This window comes from Camelus bactrianus, chromosome 4, assembly GCF_048773025.1.
Source record: "Camelus bactrianus isolate YW-2024 breed Bactrian camel chromosome 4, ASM4877302v1, whole genome shotgun sequence".
Classification (NCBI taxonomy): domain Eukaryota; kingdom Metazoa; phylum Chordata; class Mammalia; order Artiodactyla; family Camelidae; genus Camelus; species Camelus bactrianus.
The window spans coordinates 90297087-90319652 of NC_133542.1; the positions used below are offsets into that span (position 1 = coordinate 90297087).

General features: G+C 57.8%; 1 protein-coding gene across 3 annotated transcripts in view; it reads left to right on the forward strand.

The window, feature by feature from the left end:
- CNTFR (ciliary neurotrophic factor receptor) overlaps positions 1 to 20426 on the forward strand; it is a 37814-nt gene extending 17388 nt beyond the window's left edge. For all 3 annotated transcript variants that reach the window (XM_074363145.1, XM_074363144.1, XM_074363146.1), the window contains 8 exons: positions 2951 to 3035; positions 7293 to 7526; positions 14063 to 14180; positions 14354 to 14520; positions 15771 to 15934; positions 19389 to 19569; positions 19926 to 20094; positions 20185 to 20426. In XM_074363145.1, coding sequence (XP_074219246.1) covers positions 2951 to 3035; positions 7293 to 7526; positions 14063 to 14180; positions 14354 to 14520; positions 15771 to 15934; positions 19389 to 19569; positions 19926 to 20094; position 20185 — 1119 coding nt within the window. In that variant the 3' untranslated portion in view covers positions 20186 to 20426. The remainder of the gene's footprint in view (positions 1 to 2950; positions 3036 to 7292; positions 7527 to 14062; positions 14181 to 14353; positions 14521 to 15770; positions 15935 to 19388; positions 19570 to 19925; positions 20095 to 20184) is intronic.
- Positions 20427 to 22566: the final 2140 nt, after the last annotated feature.

Genomic DNA, 22566 nt, shown 5'->3' on the forward strand with positions numbered 1-22566 from the left:
TTTTAGTCCGCCCTTATCCCTTGGGGGCTGGGCTCCTGGATCCAGAAGCCCTATAGCCCCCAGGAAGGCCTTGCTCTTGCCTCAGATCAGCCAGTACTGCTGTCCTGACAGCGTCCCCCCCTCCACCACTGGAGGGGCTGGGTGGTTGAGCATCTTTGAGAGTTGCTCTGGGTATATATACCCAGAGACCTTACTGGTGTCTCTGCCACTCTCTTGGGGTCTGAATCTCTGCCCATCTTCTATGTTCCCCATCTCTCTTCCTGTGCCTCTTCCATTTCTCCCTATCTCGATCTCTTCTCATCCTTCTGGGTCTCTGCTCATGGCTTTCCATCTCTCCCTGCCTCTCTGCCCCCCCCCCCGGGTCTCTCCCTTTTCTGGGTGCCCCCAACCATGCAGCATCTGTCTTGGTACCCCATCCCCCACTCTCTGCGGGCTTGCTCACTCGCTCTCAGCAGCGCCCGTCTCCCATGGCTGCAGCCCCGTTGGCCCAGGGCCCGGCCCTTACAGTAACTCGTCAGGCTGATGGAGGAGACTTTGATGAAGAAGCCACCCCTCCCCCTACGGGGACCCGGGTGTGTGTGTGTGTGTGTGTGTTTGCTTGTATGCATTACACGTGCCAGACCATCTCCTCACCCCCATGCCCTCCCAACTGGGACCAGGAAGGACCTGGGAGCCAAGGGCCACCTTGTCGCTCTCTTCCTATCCTGTGATCTCACCTCTCTCCATGCCCCGCTTCCTCTCCCGCGTGGTGGGCAGTGGGCCTGGCACTCAAGTGGACTATCTTCCTGGCTGTGAGGAGAAAGGCACAGGTGGATGGCAGAGATGGTAGGGGAGGGTCTGAGGGCGACCTGCAAGGACTGAGATGGGGAACCAGGCAGGCCTCCAGCCTCTTGTCTCCTCTCTTTTTCTCCAGCACCAGCTCTGAATTCAGACCGTCCTGGGTTCATTTCCTGGCCCCACCACTTGCTGACAATGACTTTGGCCATCGTCTTAACCTCCTAGGCCTGAGGAGTAGCTGAAGATGGGGGAGTGGCTGAGGGTCAGGAGCCAGGCCAAGTGGTAGCAAAGGCCTCAGGAGTCACAGATGTGGGAGGGGTAGCCAAGGCCACATGGGGCCCAGAGAGCTGAGCTGTGCCAGGGAGGGGCAGTCTGAGCGCCTGCGCCTGTGGCTGGAGGAAGACCAGGTGCAGATGGGAGGACTCGCCTGGTGAGGGGCGGGTGTAGCAGTGGGCGGGCAGGCAGGAACCCTTCCCATAAGGGAGCCCCCGAAAGTCAGGTTCTCTCCAGTTCCCCCACCCACGGCTACAGGCTGACACCCGCGTTGGTCTCCCCTGCTGTAGCTCTGTCTGCAGTGTCTCTGGCTGTCTCTCTGGCAGTATTTCTGATGGTGTCTCTGGCTGTGTCTGGCAGTGTGTCCGACTGTGCGTCTGAGTGTCCCTGGCAGTGTTTTAAGTGGTGTGGATACTTCCTGACCGAGCATCTGGTTGTGTCTCTGGCTCTCTCTCTAACTGCTTTTCTGGGTGTGTGCCTGTTTGTGTCTATCAGTTTCTCTGGTATTTCTCTGCTTGTGTGTCAGGCAGTTTCTCTGGCATGGTTTCTGACAGCGTCCCTGGCTCTCTGGCTGTGTCGCTGATGGTTTCTCTGCCTGTGCTCCTTGCTCTTTCTCTGATATGTCTGCTTGCGTCTGGCCAGGTCTTTGACAGTGTTTCTGGCGGGTCCTCTGGCTGTGTGTTGGCTGTTCTCTGGCCGTGCCTCTGGCTGGTTATCTGTTTTATCTACCTGTTTCTCTGGCTTTGTCCGATGGTGCCTCGCACAGTCTCTCCAGGATGTCTCCAGCTGTGTGTGGAGCTCTTTCTTTGTGGCCCTGTCTCTTGTTTTGGGCAGTGTCTCTGGCTCGTGTCTTTGCTGTGTGTCTGGCTATACCTCTGGTTGTGGCCCTGGTTGAGTGTCTGGCAGTGTCCCTCTCTGAATCTCAGCTTCTGTCTTGTTGACAGTCCCCCTGTCTCCTCAGACGAGGGAAGGAGGGTCAGATTTGGAAACTTCTCTGCAGAAAATGGTTATTTTCCCGTCCTCAGGTATAGGCATGTGCTGGGGTGGAGTGGGGTGGGGGCAGCAGGACCCATTTCAGGAAGCAGGACAACAGGTGGGGGGGCCCTGGATCCATCCTGGCTTCCGGGCACATGTCCTGAGTGTGCTTTGTGTACCCACATGGGAATGTGCAGACACTGATGTGCCTCTGCTAGGCTGGGGCTCCCAGGCTCCTGGGCTGAAGGATGGGCTGGGTTCCCTTACGGGGACTTCCATGTGAAAATCCCTCGTTTTCTCTTGATCACTGGTTTACACTAAAGCAATAGCCACATCTGACCTGGTCACGGTGCTGGCCTGGTACCCTGCTGCTCTGAACTTCCCAGAGCCCGGTGGGGCCGGGCTTACTCGGGGGAGGGCGGGAACCTGGTGGGGGCCGATCGGAAGGGCTGCCTCCCCAGGAACATGGCAGGGGGCCTTTCATTCGAGGCAATTTGGACAAGTATAGACCTCCAGTTAGGTTAAAACATTACTCTTTCAGTTTGCGATGTTTATGGCTAATTAGCTAACCTCACCAGTAAAGTTATTATTATTTTTTTCTAGAAAAATGGCCCTAGCATTACCAATGTTCTATAACTCACCCGCGTTGACTGTATCCTGCAGCCAGCAGCCTTATTGAACAGCAAACCACTGTAGATTGCCTTCTACCGTCTTAGCAAACCTTTGCCTACAGATGCCAATAATGTTGCTTTCTATTGCTTGAAGAGGATCCTGAGCCCCATTTAGAAGGGCATTTGGGGTCAAGGTGCCCTGGCCCTAGGGCTGGGATTTCCCAGTCTTGCCGGAGGACAGGGGGGCTCCCCAGGCGGCTCCTGCCTGGGCTGATGCTGCCCCTTTCCCCACCGCCCCCTCTTTTCCCCGACAGATGGCTGCTCCTGTCCCGTGGGCCTGCTGTGCCGTGCTTGCTGCCGCCGCCGCCGTGGTCTATGCCCAGAGACACAGTCCACAGGGTGAGTGCTGGGTAGGGGGCTCCCTGCTGACCCCTTCCTGGAGCCGAGCATGAACCCTCCCCAGCATAGCCAAAGGCATCCACCCAGAGCCGCATACTGCCATGTGCTGGCATCATCACGCTTGTAAAGAGTTTCAGTTTTTTGTTCTGCTCTGTTTTTTGATGGCGGTACTGAGGATGGAACCCAGGACCTGGTGCTTGCTAAGCACGCACTCTGCCACTGAGCTGCCACCCACACCTGGCGTGATCACACATGAACATGAGTCAATGACACTGATACAGGCGGGGTGACCCACTGATGTCGTCCCATAGGCACAGTCCTCCAGTCCCTCCTGGGTGGCCTCATGCTGATGGTACCTCTGGCTTGAGATGACCTCTCCCTCTTCCCACTAGCATGGACATAGGGTCCAGGCAGGTGGGATGGGAGGTGGGGGCAGCTTGGGGGGCCCTGCACAGTATCTGGTGAAATGAGGTCCCCTCAGGTTTGTGGGGGGTGCAGTGGGAGGCACTGAGAGAGACAGTAGGTCAGACTGCTTCCCCTTATTCTAGAAGGAGTATGGGGACGGAGATGGGGGACTGAGAACAAGATGGGGGGATGGGCAGGGTGACGAGTGGGAGGGGGCTAGCCCAACAAGGAAGGGGACCAGCCAGTCAGTTGGAACGGCTAGAGGAGGCAGAGATTGGTCGGGATCGGCCATTGGCAGCCTCCTGCCCTTCCCCTACCATTTGTCCAGTGAGGATGGAATCCTACGCGCGGTGCCCGGGGCAGGGAGCTGCACCTCTGCTGGGAAACGGGGGCCCTCTCAGCTTGACCACTTGCCCTTCTGCATTTCTGGCAGCACTTCAGACGGCCACATCAGGAAGAGGTCTGACCTCGAAACTCCTCGAATGAGGCTCCAGGTGTAGCGAGCTCCCCCCTTGGGTGTGTCCTGCCCCCCACCTCAGCTGGCTCAGAAGGGGCAGAGAAGGTGGGGGCACCTCTGGGGCCCAGGCACAGAGCAGACCCTAAGGGTTAAGCTCAGCCACCCTCAAGGCTGTGGGTTCAAGGAGGGCAATTGGTCGAGGTTCCTGTGGCCCCTTCCTTATGAGACCAACACTGGCCCAGAGAGAGCCTGGCCCACCCCAGGGCTGGTCCACAGTGGGCAGGGAACCCAAGGGACCACCAGGCCAGCTCATCGACCCCCGCCTGCAGTCAGCCTGCCCTGGGCTTCTATGTTGACCTGACCAGCCGAGGCCTGCCAGTGGTCTCTTCTGTTGGTCCGGCCCCTGTGTGGGGGCATAAGGCTGCATCTTTGGGCGTGTATGAGGCTGTCCTTGTGCGTTAGGCTGTGTTCCCGTGTGGGTGAGACTGTGCCCCTGTTTGGGTGTGTTTCTCTGTGTGGTTATATCCTTGTGGGCTGTACCCTGTGGGTGACATTGTCGATGTGTGACTGTGACCTTTGTGGGTCCTTGTGGTTGAGATTTTACCCCGTGTGTGGTAGTTTTTAGTTTCTCTATTTCTATCTCTGTGTGTTTGTGTCCCGTTAGGCTCTCTCCCTGTGTGTGAGACCACATCCCCGTGGGTAACTGTGCCTCTGGGTGACTTTGCCCTTCCTGTTCTTGCATGTGACCTTTTATCAGGTGTCACCATCCTTGAAGCGGGACAGTGTCCCTGTGCAGCTGCAACCCTGTGGATGGTTTCCTGTGTGTGCTTTGTGGTGACTGTCCTCGTCCTACATGTGTGGCGATGTGAAGTTGCTTAGACGCCGGGGGGACTGTTTCCGGCATGTGGTCCCCATGTGAGCCCGTGTGCGCAGGTGTGAGGGAGCCGTCAGCTCTGTCCCTCTGTGTTCTCCGTGTCCATGACCTCATCCTGTCTCTGTCTCTCATCCTGGCTTCTAACAACCTTTTCACAGCTGATTCCTTTGGAGCATTTGTCACTGCGTCAGGGCCAAGAACCCCATCCTCCCCCTGCTGCTTGATTTAATTTCTGAAATGGACAGCACACCAGTAGGGGCACCCATGGGGCGGGAGGAGAACTGTCCAGAGACAAAGGATTAAATCACTGCTGTCTTTGGAGCTGTTGCATGGCTGTGTGTATTGCCATTGTTGTGTTATTATAGCAGGTGTGACTCTGTGTGATTGTCATGTCATGCTACCCCCTCCGCCTCTGCATTGTGGCCTGGAGTTGTCTTCTGTCATTGTGTTGTCATTTTTCCATTCCTGCCCTGCCCTTACATGGCTGGTTTGTCACTGTTGTCAAGTTGTGTTTCCATTTCCTTTGTGAGGCGGACAGGGTTCCCTCCGTGTTACCCCACTGCCATTGCACTGGTTGTGCTGTTGGGTTGGTTCTTCATCTTGGGGTTGTGCCTGCCCCCCAGCGTTATAGGGCCATCCTGGGGCCGGGTCGCTCTGAGCCATGGTTGGTCAGTGTTGCTGCTGGGTTGGTGATGGCCACGCCCCCTCCCCGACAGTCAGCTTTCAGCCCCCTCCTCAGGCAGCAGGATGCAGTCTCTGCTTGGGGTCGGGGGTGGGCGTTGTGTGCAGGGAGAGGGGCTTGGCATGTTTCCTGGAAGCTCCAGGTTTTTGGAAGGGAGGCAGGAGAGGGGCTCAGTGGCTAGGACTGGAGGATTGGGGGTGCTCTGTGGCTTGCTCCTCGGACACTGGGCCTCTGGTCAGAGGGAGGCCCCCATTCAGTCGCTGGTCCAGCCTCACAGCTGTGGCCTCCAAGGCCCCCAGCCACCGCCCTTCCGCCTGTTCATCCTCTGTTCGGCTGGTCCCAGGCCCCACAGACGAGTGGTCGGGGCTGGCTGGGTTTCCTGCTTCCTTCTCCTTTGACAGGGACAGGGAGGCTCAGAGAGGGGCAAGACGGAGACAGGCTGTGGGAGAGAGGCCTGGAGACACAGAGGGACCTTGGCACAGGGAGGGCGACAGAGGCAGCAAACAGGGACAGATGTTCCAGCACAGAGAAAAGCAGTACCCGTGAGGGGGCTGCGAAGGAGGGAAGAGGGTGGCTGGCGGCATAGGGGGATCCCTACCCCCTGCAGTCCTGGTGGTGTTAACAAGTCTAATTAAGAGGCCACTGGCCCAACTTAATTGGCTCGTTAACAGGAATTGCCTCTGAAAATCCCCCAACTCAGCAGGGTGGCTCTCTGGAGGGGAGATGTGAGCGAGTGTTAACGAGGGATCCCGCAGCCCCACCACCACCTCTGCCCCCCACCCCTCGCTCTGCCCCTCCCAACCTCACTCTGCAGATCTGGCTGGGACCAGGGAAGCATCTGTCCTTCCAGGCTCAGTGGGGCAGGATGAGGAGAGTAGATTCACATCTCGGGGCTCTGCTCGCCTGATTCTCTGCTGCTGTCTGTAGATCGGTGTCTTGGACTTTCTCTGTCCCACTCGCTTCCCCCACCTAGCGCTGCCTCTGGACAGGTGCTCCCTCCCACCCTTCCATTCTGGTCTCCTGGGCTCAGTCCATTACGCCTGGGTTGCCGAGGCAAGGGCTGGGGTTTGCTTTTGGCTCTGACAGGCCCCTCCTGGGGGCAGGAGAGAAATGGTCAGAGAGCTCCCTCAGTCCCAGCACTCCCCTCACCACAAGCAGTTCCTGCCTCATGAAGTTGACAGCTGCCAGGAGTTCCCGAGGGCTGCCGTCCTGGACCTGCCCATTCTACCTTCTCCTGCTGCTGCCCAAGCTCTGGATGGTTGGGGGGGGGTCTTGTCAAGGGGGCCAGAGTCAGGGAGAGGGAGAGAGGCAAGACAGAAAGAGACAATGATGGGGAAGATGAAGAGATGGGAAGAGCCGGAAAAAGGAGTTCAGGAGTGACACCTCTTGGCTCCAGCTTGCCTGGGTAGCAGATGTTAGTGACTGGGGCTGGGCCTGTTGGTGGTAAGAGATTGGGGTCATGAGGGTCAGGAAAACTTTGAAAAGGGCCTGGGACTGGAGGTGAACTGGGTCTTTTCTCCCAGCACTCTGCACAGTCTCTCTCTCTCTCACACACAAACACAAACACACACAGGATCGCCCAGACATACACACAGTCCCCAGACATGCACATACACATACGAATTTGGAGACACTCACATCCCTGTATCCTTTTCCAGCCACAGAGGAATTGTGCACACCCTTCATCTCCCCAAGACACACTGTCAGACACAGAGCCTCTCAGCCTGGACTCCTCACTTGTGCACACTCACAGGTTCTCATCCATGCACGTTCACCTGGGGGCGCTGGGCAGGGCTGTGACCTGTGACTTTTGCTTTGTGCCTTCCCCGCCCCCAACAGAGACACCCCATGTGCAGTACGAACGCCTGGGCTCAGACGTGACTCTGCCGTGTGGGACAGCAAACTGGGATGCAGCTGTGACGTGGCGGGTGAATGGGACAGACCTGGCCCCTGACCTGCTCAACGGCTCTCAGCTTGTGCTCCGTGGCCTGGAACTGGGCCACAGCGGTCTCTACGCCTGTTTCCACCGTGACTCATGGCACCTGCGCCACCAAGTCCTCCTACATGTGGGCTGTAAGTGTTTCTCCCAAGCCCTCATTTGACCTTCCATTTCCCTCAAGGGGGTTGTTAATGAGGCCCAGACCCTTGGCCCAGGTCAAGTCCCATTCCTGGTGGTGGTGGGGATGGCTGCAGCGCCCTCTGGTCCCATCCTGTTCTGCTCTTCTGACCTCTAAGCCCAGTGTCACCCACTGAGTCCAGACCCCTGCGGATTGCATTTGTATCCCACCCACACCGGAGGTCTCTGAGATCCTGAAATCCTGTTCCCTGTGACAAGATGGTCAGAGGAGGGCTGGCAGGGCATGGCCCATCTGGGGCCTGGTGGGGAAGAATCCTAGGGTCACAGCTCTGAGCTGGAGTGGCCTCACTCCACTGTGTGCTCTCACAGGGGATGGCTTTGAGGGTCTTAGGGAAGAAAACAGGGTATGTGGTGATGTAGGTATAGGTATGGGCACTCCAGGATGCCCCAGGGAAGAAGGAAGACTTCCTGGAGTACATGGCACATAGAGACTTGGAGGATTTGGAAGATACATTGAAAAAGTTGTTTCTGGCAGAGAGCTAAGGGGGACCATAGGCCCCTCAACACTGAGAGGGCATGAAAAGGCCACTTGGCTTGGTATAAATGGCAGAAGGGAACTAAAGGAGGGGATGGGACAGATCATGATCCTAGAAGCTTGGGAGTGACATGATCAAGGTCATGTTGTTAAAAGATCCCTCACACTGTGTTGAAGAGGGGCAGGTGGATGGGGCAAAGCCAGGGCAGAAAGGAGGCTGTTGCTGGGATGTTGGAAAGATGGTGGGGACCTAGGACCATGTTGGGGAAGTTAAGAGGGGGTGACTGGACCTCCAGGGGTTGGTGATGGATTGGAGGTAGGGAGGACAGGAGAGTAGAGACTAGGAGGAGTCAAGACAGCTAGCGGTCCCAATCACTGCAAGAGACAAAGTGGGAGGGTCGGTTGGAGAAGGTGGCGTGTTCTGTTTGTGCAGTGTCTCTGTTTGAGTTTCCCTAGAATCAGATCCCAAGATGAGAATTCGCAAGCAAGTAGTGTATTTGGCAGGCAACAGAAACATCATGAGGGAATGGGAAAGTGATAGAAAAAGGAAGTGAAATTAGTCAATAGAGGAAGTTATCTAGCCATTGCTACTGGGCAGCTGGAACTTAACCCCCTAGGGGAACTCTGGGAGCCCAGACAGAACATGTGCCTTGGCATTCTCCTGCCGGTGGCGGGGAGAGGGAGCTCAGATGCCTGCACTAAGGGTTGGGGGTGGGGATGCTTTAATTCCCCAGCACTTTTGGCCCAATGCCCCGGCAGGCAATGCAGGTTTTGGTGGCCAAAGAAAGCTCTTAGGCAAATAACTGTGGGCAGCGGGTATGGGTGAGGGATCTGCGGCACTGCCATCCACTACGGACATGTTGGGTTGGGGTCCCTGGGGGACAACCAGGAGCTGATGGCTGGTAGCCAGTGGATCTGAGAGTCTGGGACTTGGGGAGAGGGTTGTGCTGGAAGTGGGAATTTGGGATTTGGGGACGTTGTCAGTATTAATTCCTTGGGAGGGGGTGAGATGGCCAAGGGGGAGACTGGGATGAGGAGAGAAGAGGACCCAGCACCAAGCCCTGAAGACCGTTACTGTATAAGGGGTTGACGGAAGAAACGAGCCCCATAAAGAGATGAGGGAGCAGAAGGAGCCAGCAGGAAGGTAGAAGGAAGAGCAGGTGAGTGTGATTCAGAAGTGGGGTTTGGAGAAGCCGGGATGGCGAGGTTGTTGGTGTTGCTGAGGGTTGGCTGGGCCCTCACTCAGCCAGAGGCACCCACTGACAGAATAAATACTCTGAAAATAGTTTCATTTCTTTTCTTCCTGCACCAAACTCTCAAGCTTCTCTAGCCTCATCCGATTTGGATGGTGCCCCTCACCATACGAGGATGGTTTCCTTACTCCCTGGGAGCTGCTGAGGGGAGGAGATGCTTGAGGGACCCTGGGGCAGGCCCTTTCCCCATTGTCAGGAGGTTGGTGTGGCCCCGCGGGGAATATTAGGCTGGAAGGCTGCTCAGGGTCCTCCACAAAAACACTGACTCATCAGTGGGGCTAGAGGAGGGGTGAAAGCATGTTTTGGGATATTCCTTTCCCCACAGAAAAGCCTTTGTATGTGCTGAAACTGGAGAGATGGCAGTCATAACAAAACATCTTAATTGCAAGCCGGGGTGGAGTGACCCCTGTCGGCCAGCTTGAGAAATGCAGGGCCAGCCGAGCGGAGTCCTCCCTGGCCCACCACAGGGTGCATTAGAAGTGGACCACTCAGCCTAGCCCTGGGCCCATACATGGAGGGAAAGGCCATGGAAGAAGGACGAGGCCAACTTGGCACAAGTCGCCCACACCCTTGTCTTCTCAGTCTGAGTCCCAGAAGTCCTTAGGCTGGACAAGGCTGGCCGTGATGGCTGAGCCTTGGTGACCCTGGGCCCTCATTCCTGATGACTTGATTTTCTTTGAGAGGTCATTGAAAGGGAATTGGGTCTATAAGTGATGTCTGTAGCCATACCCACAGGACATGCCCACAGCTGCCCTTTGTGACCAGAGCCCGGACCTTTTATGTATATGGTGCTGACCGCTCCCCAGACCTCGCCTGTCAGAGGAGAACTGCCCATGAATTGGCAGTAGCATTAGTAACAGGTACTTATCTCTCATTGCCTTGTTTCCTTCTAAAGAGTTGGTCAGAGGAACAGGGGACATTAATCATGATTGTTTCAGTCACTTTATATTAGTAACAAGAGACTGGGTTTGGCAACACTCAATATCAAATTATCCTTCTCGCCAGCACTCAGAGAACAGGACAGAGTTGCCCCTGATTTGTGGGTCATTCAAACCAAAAATTATTTAATATTTATCCTAAACATACAAAATTTTCATGTCTCTATTTCCAAGGGAAGCTGATCATAAAAATATTCTGTTGAAAGTCCCCTTAAGCAGGCTGGTCCCTGAACTGCTTTCTCCCAACCCACCTTCCTGCCCTCAGGTGGACGGTCACAATTATCTCTAAGGAGGCCCCTACCCAGGGTGAAGTAAGGACCCCCAACATTAGGAAACAGGATCACAAGCTTCCTTTCAGCAGCATCTTTCTGTTTACTTAGACACTGTTGATTCAGTGTGATTCTGATTTTGAGCTAAAATAAATCAGAGCTTAACTGACTGATTTTAGATAGACAGTTCCTCGTCCAGTTTTAAAGTGTTTGTATTGATTGGTCAGGACAGAAACTCCAGACCCTCGTGGGTCAGCACTGCTTCCCCCCAGCCCTGTTTTGGTGGGAAAGGAAAGAGCAGCCTGTGTTTGAAGAAGAACTGGGGAGAGGAGATGGGTGGAAGGTGGGCGTTTGGGAGTCCAGAAGTTGCGGTGCCTCGAGGGATGTCATGAGCTAAGGTTGGGACAGGACATGGGCCTCGAATGCCAGGCAGGAGGAGGAGTGTGGGTGGGGCCTGGACAGGGCTGGAGCTGGAAGGGTCACCTCGCCCCGCCGGCCTGATCTGGCCTGGCCAGGGGTGTGGGCAGCCTGCCCCTCCTCCTCTCAGAGCCGATGGGCAGACCTCGTGCGTGCCGGGGGCTCCAGCCCAGGCGGGCTGGCGAGATGAGAGGAAAAACATGCGGTTTGGTGGGCTGGACATGGAAAAACAAGCCAATTAGGAGGAAAACAAACAAACCCTGGGCCAGCGCGGGTACATGCACGCATGCACACACGGCCCTGCGTGGGACGCAGGGACACCCTGCCACAGGCTGAGGCTGTCACTTGGGCATCTCAGGAGCCCCCACGGGGACAACTCTGGAAGTGTGGGCATCCAGGAGCATGCCTGCATGTGATTATGACATGTGTGCATATGGGCTTTGCTCGCACACAGCCTCTCACACGGTGTCCAGCTCATACGTGTGAACACACTTGGAATTCTGGGCACTTTGCCACACCTGCAATTTGAAAAATACATTCAGGCTTAAGTTCCGTCTCATACCCAGTGTGTCAGGTATGTAGTCCTGCAGTCGCTGTTTCACACATGGTGATGCATTTGCACACTTTCTCACAGAGGACCTCTGCCACACGGCCCCACACGTACAGACAGTCCCGGAGTCAAACAGCCTCGCCCTGAGTCACACACGGATGCAGTCATCCAGTCACACACAGCCAGTCGCAGTTAGGCGACTGCCCGGAGCCCCAGTCACACACGTGCAGCCTCTCAGAATTACACACACAGCCTCACAATCGCAATCTCTTAAAGTCAGCTTCTCCCCGGACTTGCAGCACACTCACAACAGGCCTCCTAAATTGCACACTGTCCCACAACCTCACACTTGGTCGCTCGCTGCACTCCTACCTCCACCCACCCGGCCCCTCAGCTGGGCTCCAGCTGCAGCAAGTCACTCCTTTTCTTCCTTTCCTTTGTTTTTCTTTCCTCCTTTTCCCTCTGAGAAACCTGGTCCCTGTCAGGAAACCCAAGCCCTTCCCTCCTCAGGGCCCAGGGCCAGGCAGGAGTAGCCAGATGACAGACAAAGCTGGGCCTGGTCCCCCGGCCCCCCATGACCTGCCCAGTCAGAGAGGGGAACTGGTTTAGAGGGGAGGCTGGTCTGAGAGAGGAGGATGGTCAGAGGGGAGTGGAGGAAACTGGTCAGTGGGGAGGCTGGCCGGGGGAGGGGGCTGGCCTGTGAGTCCAGTGCCATGGCCCGCCCTGCCCTCAGAAGAGTCCGAGGCGGCAGGGAGCTGACTCTGCAGGCTTCAGTCCCCCCCCCCAGCGCCCTTCTCCTCTGAAGCCGGGGGTCAGGGAGGGTGGTGGCGGGAGGGGCAGTGGAGGCTTCTTAGCCGACCTCGGAATGTCCTTTCCTCCTGGGGTGGCTGCCAACTCTGGCCTGGCCCACAGGCCCCCACAAGGCACTTCCTGTGTCCTTGGCCGCCCCCCACCCCACCCCCACGCCTCTGTGCCCCTGGGCAGAGAGGGAAGGGATACGAGAGGCACACAGGATGAACGTCGAGCAGACGTCAGATGGACACGGGGCCAGGAAGGCTTCCCAGGGGAGGCAGACAGCCGTGGGCAGAATTCCGGTGGACCCCTGTGGAGGCTCAGCTGGGCGCCAGTTCTCCCCTGCAAGCCTGGGGCTGGAGCCCCCTCTGCCCACAGCGTCGCCCACTCCACCTGCCACACTCAAGCTTCCCTGGGTGCCTCCCTGACCCCCTTGTCTCTCCTGCTGCAAAGCCAGATTGGGCCCTGGGGGTTCGGCCCCAATGCAGACATACTTCACACATACTGGACACGTACACGGTCACACAGAGCCACTCACAGTCACGTGCACGCTGTGGATGAAAGCCCACAGTTCCCCAAGTGTCACCACGGCCACTCAGCAAAGCAGAAACATACACTCCCCTTCACCGTCCCTGGCTTATTGAGCTGCCCCCCTCCCATTTCCTGTCCACCTGTCAGGCAGGGGGCGGGGTGGGGGGGCACAGGAGGGAGGTGTCAGTGTCCCCAGAGCCACAGATGGACATTCCTTGCCTGGGTCAGATCACAGAAGCTGCCTCCTTCCAGGAGCCTGAGCTGGCTGTCCTCACGCCTTACCCAATGCCCAAGGGTCGGACAGCTGGACTAAGTGCTTGCAGCAGCAAAACGAGTGTGGTTAGATAGCAGAGAGGACTTCCCAAGTATGTGTGTATAGTCATGTAGGTAGGTATGCCCATCCTGGGGTTTAGTACCAACCAGCTCTAGCTTGCTGTGTGACCTCAGGCAGGTCCCCATCCCTCTCTGGGCTTCCCCAGTTCCCAGAGTAAAGGCAGCCGCTGACCACGTAAAGGGCTCCTTAAAGGGTCTGTGATGGAGAAGCTGGGGGCTGGGACTGAGGTGAGGTACACACCAAGGGAGCACGCAGTCACTCAGAGACATGTGCTCTGAGAGCCACACACAGACACTCCTGCATATGTCCCCACATTCCATCCCATGTCACTCATTCACATCACGCACAGATACACACACAACACATATACGCATGTGAACAGCCACCCAGTGCTGCTGTTCCCGTGGAGCCACCAGCCCTGTCCTCGTGCTTCCCATTCTCTCCGGAGGGAAAGCCTGGGATGTCTCTCCTCCAGGGAGTGCACCCTGCTCACCCCACCAGCCAGAGGGCACAGTCAAGACCCCCCTCGGCCTCTTGCACAGTCCTCCTCTGGAAATGGACGCAATGTGGCAGGAGATGTGGGGCTGGGGCCGCTTCCCCCAGACATCACCTCCATCCTGTGATTGATGAGCTGAGGCCCGCAGCCCCCTGCTCCCCACAGTTCCCGCCTTCATGGAGCAGGTGGGGGCGCTCCCTCTCCATACGTCCCTTGTTTTTCTTTAATTAAACATCTGGCTCTCTGTGGCCTGGGAAGCCTCAGACCCTCGCTGACAGCCCGCCCTCCCCCCCGGCCTCTGGCATTGCTGATGGGTTGAAGGGGGAGAGCTGAGGTTCTGGGGCCCACCTGTCCCTGCACCAGTGCAAGGGACTGGGGACTCCAGGAATGACCTGACCGTGTTGTCCTCACCCCCAGTGCCCCCGAGGGAGCCCGTGCTCAGCTGCCGCTCCAACACTTACCCCAAGGGCTTCTACTGCAGCTGGCATCTGCCTGCTCCCACCTACATCCCCAACACCTTCAATGTGACTGTACTGTGAGTAGACGCGCCTGTGACCCGCTTCCAACCCTGATCTCTGACCTCTCCCCCCAGCCCCTCCGTGCCCTCTGTCCAGTTTCTAGCCCAGCCTTGGGCTTGACCTTCCCCCAACCTCTGCCCTACCCGCCCCTTGATGTTGGTAACAGTGCCTGGGCTTCACCCCTCTCCAGGCATGGCTCCAAAATTATGGTCTGTGAGAAGGACCCAGCCCTCAAGAACCGCTGCCACATCCGCTACATGCACCTGTTCTCCACCGTCAAGTACAAGGTCTCCATAAGTGTCAGTAATGCCCTGGGCCACAACGCCACCGCCATCACCTTCGACGAGTTCACCATTGGTGCGTGGAAGGGGTGGAAAATCCCTGCTGCATATGCCAGTGGGAGTGTGTGAGCAGATGTTTGCCAGAGGTGTATGTGAGCATTGGTGGCAATGTTCACATGTGTGCACTGGTATATGTGGCATGTATTAGGGTGTACATGTACACATGGCATGTATATACCTGTGAACATTTGAGTGAATGTCCTTTACCTGCAGGGGCCAAGAGACCTCTCCAGCAGCTCTTCCCATCGTCTCTCTGGCTCCCAGAGCATGCAGGAGGGGGAGGGGGGCAGGCTGGGCCAGACCCTTGTGCAGCTGCAGCCTCCACCCCCCCATGCTAATGGCTTCCTTACGGCCTGTGATGAATGAGGTGTCAGAACAGGAGACAGGACTGGGACAGATACTGCCTTCTCCCCAACCCCCATCCCAGCCAGACCCTCTGCCTGCCCCTGCCCCATCCCAGCCAGATCCTCTGCCACCCCCTGCCCCATCCCAGCCAGACCCTCTGCCTGCCCCTGCCCCATCCCAGCCAGACCCTCTGCCACCCCCTGCCCCATCCCAGCCAGACCCTCTGCCTCCCCCTTCCCCATCCCAGCCAGATCCTCTGCCTCCCCCTGCCCCATCCCAGCCAGACCCCTTGCCTGCCCCTGTCCCATCCCACTCCATGGCTGAGTCCCCAACCAGACTGTTTCTATATGAATGGGCCCTGAAATGTTCCCATCAGATCCTCAGCCTACTTCCTACCCAGATCTGTACCACCTGTGGGCTGTCTTTTAATCTTGACCCACAGAGCAGCTTCAAACTCAGATTCTTTAAAGAGAGGATGTGTCCAAGTTTGGAAGTGGAAAAGCTGCGGTGAAAAGCCAAGCTTGCGGGGAGTGTATGAGGCCGGAGGGAGTGGACCCAGTGATGATGGGGTGATGGTAGAGAAGGATGTAGGCTTAGTAGTTGGGATGCTGGTCATCATGAGGATGGGGTGGGGATGACGGGATGAAATTTATGATGTTGATATCATGAGCTGGTGACGGTGACTATAGTGACAGTCATTGGTGATGACAGGAATGTGAAAGGTGGAGTAATGAGACGGCCGTTAATGGTGGTGCCAGAACTGACAACAGAGAAGAGCAATGGCGACCATGGTGGTGATGATGATTGACGATGTGCATTGGTGATGACTGACGATGTGCATTGGTTGACGGTGGCTGGGGTTGACAAAGTGGGGTTGTTCTCAGAGATCAGTGTGGTAATGAACCTATGTTTACTGAACAGTGAAGCCTGACCCTCCAGAAAACGTGGTAGCCCGGCCAGTGCCCAGCAACCCTCGCCGGCTCGAGGTGACATGGCAGACCCCCTCAACTTGGCCTGACCCTGAGTCCTTTCCTCTCAAGTTCTTTCTGCGCTATCGGCCCCTCATCCTGGACCAGTGGCAGCATGTGAGTGCCCTCCCTTGCCCTGCCCAGATCCCGAGAGCCTGAATCAGAGCCACACGGCATGGGAGGTCCTCATATCCCTACTGCTATAGCTGCTCCAGTGTGAGCCTGAGGGCAATCAGAGAGGCTTTCTTGGGGAAGAAGGGGCCAGGTGGGCCTGGAAGGATGGATGGAGCTGAAGGAAATGTCTTGATCTAAGGCCCTTAGGGGTTCCTGGCGACCTTCATTAGGGCATTGGGAACACATCTATCTCTGTGGCTCCCCAGGGCAGTGGAGAGAAATGCAAGGAGGCAGATGGCAGGCAGGGCAGGCAATGTTTCTCTTTTCTTACATCTGGCTCTCAGCCCTGATCAGACATCTCCCTCTTACACTCTGGGCCTGTGTTGGGCCCAAGGGGCAGGATAGTCCCTGTCGTTAAGGACTCACAGATGGGAGCAGGGGGTCAGAATCAGGCAGTGGAGTCAAGCTTCGTCCAGGGTGTGATCTCAGGCCATGACTAGTGTTATGGCTCCAGAGTCAAGTCTAGCTTAGAGGTCAGCTTAAAGTTATGGATCAGAAGGTGGTATGGGCCAGGAACCGAGCAGTGGAAAAGGGTGGTATGGGGTCAGGCTGTGGTCTGGAATGTTGATCAAGCTACAATAGAGAGCTCTGGGGAGCAGCCAGGGGTTTGGGGCAGACTTGGGTTTCTCTCTCCTTGCGAGCCCCGGGGCCCATAGGGTTGTGGGTGCTGTGTGGCCCCTGAGGTCTGTGGGCTAGGACTGGGGCTGGGAGGGTGCTCCCCAGGGCAACCCAAGTTGGCACCCAGGGTCAACCTGTTCCCCCCTCAAGTCCACCAGGTTCCAGCCCCACCTCCTCATGCCCCTCTCCAGGCTGGTCTTTAAAGTACGTAATTCGATTCTAGGGCGCCTGTCCTGGTTGCAGGCCTGGCCCCAACAAAGGCTGCTCATATGTTCCCTGACAGAGTCCGGAGTCCCTCCCGCCTGGCTAGCTGCCCGCGACTAATGCATTGCTAATAACCAGGGTCTAGTTTCACAAGCCCCCCTCCCCTGCTAACGAGCTACAGGCAGCAGCCCTGCGCGTCGCGGCGCACACGCCTTGCAGTGGACCTGGCACACTGCCCACCACACACACACACGGGAACATGCACGCACACACGTGGTCCCCAGCAGGAACCATGATCCCTACATGCCTGTGACTAACATGCCAAGACCACATCCTGGCCCACACCATGGGCAGAACTGACCTCCACACTTACATGGGCAAAGCAAAATACACGGGCTCCGTGTCAGGAACATGCCTGGCCTGTGGCACATGTTAGCCCTGTTCCATGTCACATTGGCATTGGGGTTGGCTAGATTTATGGCTCTTTTGAACTTGTATTTTGCTCTAAACAGAATCTACTCTCCCTGATCCTTGATCTTGGAGAGAGGCAGGTGTATGATTGGGAGGGAGTGTGGCGGGGAGAGCGGAGAACATCACTTGGATTTTCAGGAGGAAGTGAGAGAGGCAGGCCAGAAGTTGCACAGGAATGGGCACCGTGAGGCCTGACAGGGGCTGTCTCCGTATGCATGGGGGCAGCGAGTGCTGGGCGAGCCTGGGTTCCCTGCATCTTCTGCTGTGGGCCTAACTCAGCAGGAAGGCCTCGAGGGCATGTTTGACATCTGCTGCCGCAGACTGGATGGAGGATGCCTCGGCAAGGCAGATGCCAGCAACCAGGGAATTCCTGCCAGTTGTGGAGCCATTCTTTTAAGGGGGTGGATTAAGAGATTAGTGACAACCTAGGAAGAAAGGCGCAGGCCTAGGAGATGTGGCTTCCGGGAGAGCACTGGGCTCTTAGACCACATTCCTGGAGGCATGGTTGCCCACCGTAAGTCCACCAATGATGTGCTAATTTGATCTGCTCCCCATGGCTCTCTCATTTTGGGGAAAGATAGATGTGGAGATCTGGGGGACAGAATCCAAGAAGGGGCCGGTGGCCAAATCCTGGCAAGAGGGAGAAGGAGCCGAATGAGCTGGGGTTGCTCAGCCAGAGGGGGTCTTTGCAGAGCCAAAGGGAACTGGGGGCCAGAGGTGGAACTGGGCCCCAACTCCAGGAGTGGAGAGTCTCTGGGGCCCACTGATCTTCCAGGGCTGGTAGGAGGACTTCCTGAGCCCAGGTCTGGGCCCAGAAGGGCTCTCACCCTGACCCTGGCCTGTAGCACTACCTCCCACCTCAGGACCACAGACCTTGGGGGGATGGGGAGAGTTTCCCACTCCACTGGGACCCAGCCGCACATACGTGGATACACATACACACACGTACATGTACTCACAGCCTGTCTGGTCAGGTAGCCCAGACCCTGGTTTTCTTAGGGGAAGACTGGAACAGGGACCAAAAAGCCCTGAAGCCAGACGTGGCCCACAGCGGCCCCCCCTCCGCCCCTGCCGGCTGCCCCTGTTTACGAGGCGGCTTAATGAGGCAGCGGGTGCCGCTGAGATGAACCAGAGCCCATCCTGGGCCTGGGAGGGGCGCCGGACAGGCAGGCCAGCCTGGAGGCTGGGGGGAGACCAGCAGGATGGAGCTGGCCGGGGCGGGGCTAGGGGCAGTGGCGATGCTTCCAGGAGGAAATGGAGCAGCTGTCTCCTGTCCTGCAGCCCCGGGAGCTGCCCCCTCCCTGCCCCTTTTCCTCCTCAGGCAGGGTGATAACCGCACTGAGGCCTTCCTGAGGGGGAGGCCCAGCTGGGGCCAGGCTGGAGGGTGCGCTGGGCATCTGGGAACCCAGGCTCTGAGCCGGAACCCATGATGATGACAGAGCTGGCTGAAGTCTGCTCGGTGCTTACCATGTGCCTGGGTCCTCATTATAACCCTGTGAGAGAGATCGTTAACGCCATTTTACAGATGAGGACCGCAAGGCATGTGGAAGTTAAGTAACTTAGTCACCTAGCTAGTAGGTGTTGGAGCCAAAATTTGGACTCAGGCAGCCTGGCTCCCTGTCTGTGTTTGTAACCTTCCCTCTAAACTGCTTCTTGATGGGGTGGGAGAGGGCAGCTCAACACCATTCCTTCTCTCACCCCATTACTCTTGTCCCCTCCAGCTGGGACTGGAGTGAGGTCAGGACTCAGGCTGGGGTCAGTGAGAGAGCTGCGGTGACAGCAAGGTGGAGACACTGGGGCCAAGTCCTCCTTATTCTCCCGTCAGGGTGCTTCCAATCTCCTTAAAGACAGATGATCCTCACTCAGGACCGTCTTCCCTCTCTGGGGGGGGTCTCCTCCCTGAGATGTCTTTACTCTCCTGTGGGAATATTCTCAATATCTGCGTGTGCCCCCTCACCCATCACGGAAGTCCTCATCCCCTCCAGGGGTGTTTTCAGTCCTCTCTCCCCACAAGTGTTCCCACTTCTTCCGGGGGGGGGCCTCACTGCCCTGACCCCCAGAGTCCATCTGCCCGTATTTTCCCCACCCCACCATCTGGCTGCAGGTGGAGCTGTCGGACGGCACAGCGCACACCATCACAGACGCCTACGCGGGGAAGGAGTACATCATCCAGGTGGCGGCCAAGGACAATGAGATTGGGACCTGGAGTGACTGGAGCGTGGCTGCCCATGCCACGCCCTGGACTGAGGAGCCACGACACCTCACCACCGAGGCCCAGGCCCCCGGTGAGCCCGCCCCCTGTGCTCCCTCCAGCTCCTCTTGGCACTTGGAGCCTCTGCCCCAGGGGTCTCCACACTCTGTGTGGCTGCCACACTCCCATTGGTCTGTCCAGCACCTGCTGTTCCTGGTCCTTGCTGAATGGACATTGTTGGTCGGGACCAGGGTATGTGTGGGACTTAGGGAAGCAGGATCTGCCGGATAGGTGAGGCAGGGCAAGTCTGAGAGAGGAGGCAGGGACTGTCTGATGGGGGAGGCAGCACCAGTCTGACACAGGAAGCAGGAACGGTGTGCCTCATGAAGCCCTTGATCTGGGTGGGACTCTGGCTCTGGCCCTGCCCTGAGTTTCCCCCATGTTCCCCAGAGACCACGACCAGCACCACCAGCTCACTGGCCCCCCCGCCCACCACGAAGATCTGTGACCCCGGGGAGCTGGGCAGCGGCGGAGGGCCCTCAGCACCCCTCTTCATCAGTGTCCCTCTCACTCTGGCCCTGGCTGCCACTGCCGCCACTGCCAGCAGTCTCCTGATCTGGTAAGTCGAGTGAGGCTGGGCAGCAGGGGGGAGCCTGAGGGGCCCCCACTCCACCCTCGTCCCTCACAGCACCCTGCCCTTTCTCCCCAGAGCCCGGCATCCCGTGAGGACATGCCAGCGCACCTGCAGAGGAGCAAGAGGCCGGCACTGAGCCCGAAGACCCCGGTTTCTATTTTGCACACGGGCAGGAGGACCTTCTGCATTCTCTTCAGACACAATTTGTAGAGACCCCGGCAGGCCCGGGCCTGCCGCCCCCAGCCCTGCCACACCGTGCTGCCCCTCCTCCCTTCCTCAGGGAAGGGGGCTGTGCAGCTAACCCACCCACCAAAGACCCCCCACCCCAAACCTGCCCCCTCGGGCTGGACCCTCCAATGCCAGCGACTCCCAGGAGCCCTTGGGGGGCCTGAGGGGAGCCCCTCACATCCATCATTTCTCCTCCTGCCCCAGCCTCCTGTCTGTCCCAGGGTCTCTGTTGCCACCATCAGATTATAAGCTCCTGATGCTGGGGGGGCCCAGCCATCCCCCTCCCCCCAGTGTCCACACTTTTCAGTCCCCCACCTCTGCCCCTATTTTGTACGACCCTCCCCTTTTCCTCCTCCTTCCCCACAGTATTTAATGCCCTGTCAGTCCCTTCTAGTCTGACTCAATGGTAACTTGCTGTATTTGAATTTTTTATAGATGTATATACAGGGGTGGGGGGTGGGGGAGTTCTCATTAAACGTCACCATTTCATGAGTCCTCGGAACAGACCCACTTTGGGAGGGTAGCCCTCCTCCCAGGATTCCTCCCCAGATTCCTCGCCTTCCAGGCCTGGAGGAGGGAAGGAACTGGGGTTGGAGAGAGTCACCTCTCTCCAGAGAGGTGGGGGAGGCAGTTCCGCTCTCGGGCAGCTGTGTCTGGGGATGAGGCTTTCAGCGTCTTTGGAGGGTAGGATGCCCTGGAGGCCAGGGCCAGAGCTTTGGGGGATGAGGGGTCCCAGCACAGCAGGCCCCACTCGGGGGCATCCCTCAGCCCCAGAGGCTGCTGAATCCGGGCAGCACTAAGGGTACCCACGGGGGAGAGATGCAAGAGGGAGGAGGCCAGACTTCCGCCTTGGGGTGGAGGGCTCGTATCCCTGCCATCGTGGAGACACAGCCCCAGGGTTCTATCAGGTCAGGCCTGGGACTCAGCCAGGGCCCAGAGCGCAGAGTGGCCTGGGCCGGTGCAGGGAGGGAGGCTTCTTGAAGGAGGCCACTTGGCTTGTGACTAGGAACTGGACTCGTGCTTCAGGACGGGCAGTGTGGAGTATAAGGTTTACCCCAGGGTTAGATTGCAGTCAGGACTCAGTGTGAGTGGGGGAGGAATGGGCTTTGGCTTTACAAGGTACTCGGTCTTTGGTCCAGCTCCACACCCTGTCCACACCCTTCCAGTCCCTAAACTGGGACTCCAGGTTCTTTTTGATTTCTCCTCAGAGGAGGGGCCCCTGGCTGCCCCCGACCCGCTCAGGTCCAGCCCCCCTTGTAGGAGCCACCTCCCTGCAGCTCCTTGGCTGAGAATGCCTGAGGCTGGGGCCAAGTTGGCAGGCACCTCTGGCCTGGGGCTGAGGGCAAAGGGTTAGGCCAGAGCCCCAACCTGGGAGCCAGGCTTGGCTGTGTTCTGGGCGGCTGGAGCAAGGAGAGAAGGAGTCGAAGCCATGAACATGCTGGCCCATGCACACCCAGCAGGCACTGAGCACCACACCACCGCTAACCATACCGCTGCCCCCCCATGTCACACATGCACTCTGATTCAAACCCTCTTCCACAGACCAGGGTCAGAAAATGGGCATTCCTTGCTGGTTTCGCCACCTGCCTGGGATGATGCCCTGGGAGGAGGGATTCACGGTGCCAGGAGCATCGATGAGTCAGGCCTGGACAGGACTCCAAGTGGGTGGGGGGCTCAGAGTGAAGGTGGCTGGCTCTCCTCCAGGCCGGGCACTAGAAGACGAGAAGCATGTTCCAGGCGGGAGATGCCGTGGAAAGCAAAGGCCTGGTGTCAGGGTGGAGGCCTGTGGCTTTTCAAGCTGAGCAGCCCCAGCTGTGGGAGCATGTGGCTCCTCATTCACCGGAAGAGGCTCCCAGGAAGGACATCCTGAGAAGGGCTGTGGGCCTGTCTCTGTGGCCTGGACCCGCAGTTCTGCCTGTCTGGTCTCTGTGAGGTGTGGCTCGGGTCTGAAACCTGCACTCCAGGTCCAGCAGGGGTGAGGGGAATAGGGGGTGAAGGACATTGTATTCCTGGGTTGGGTCTGAGCCTCCCGCTTCCCTGTCCTTGTCTTAGGGGGACAGAAATTAGGAGGTCTCTGGCCTGTGCTGCCTTCCTGCCTTGAGAGCTTTGGTCAGCCCTGACCCACCCGCCACCCACCCAGGGCTTGGGCATCAGCAATCTGGCCTCCATTAGCAACATGGGAAAGCAATTATGTGGGGCCTGGGGAGGAGAAGGAGGGGAGGGGGCCTG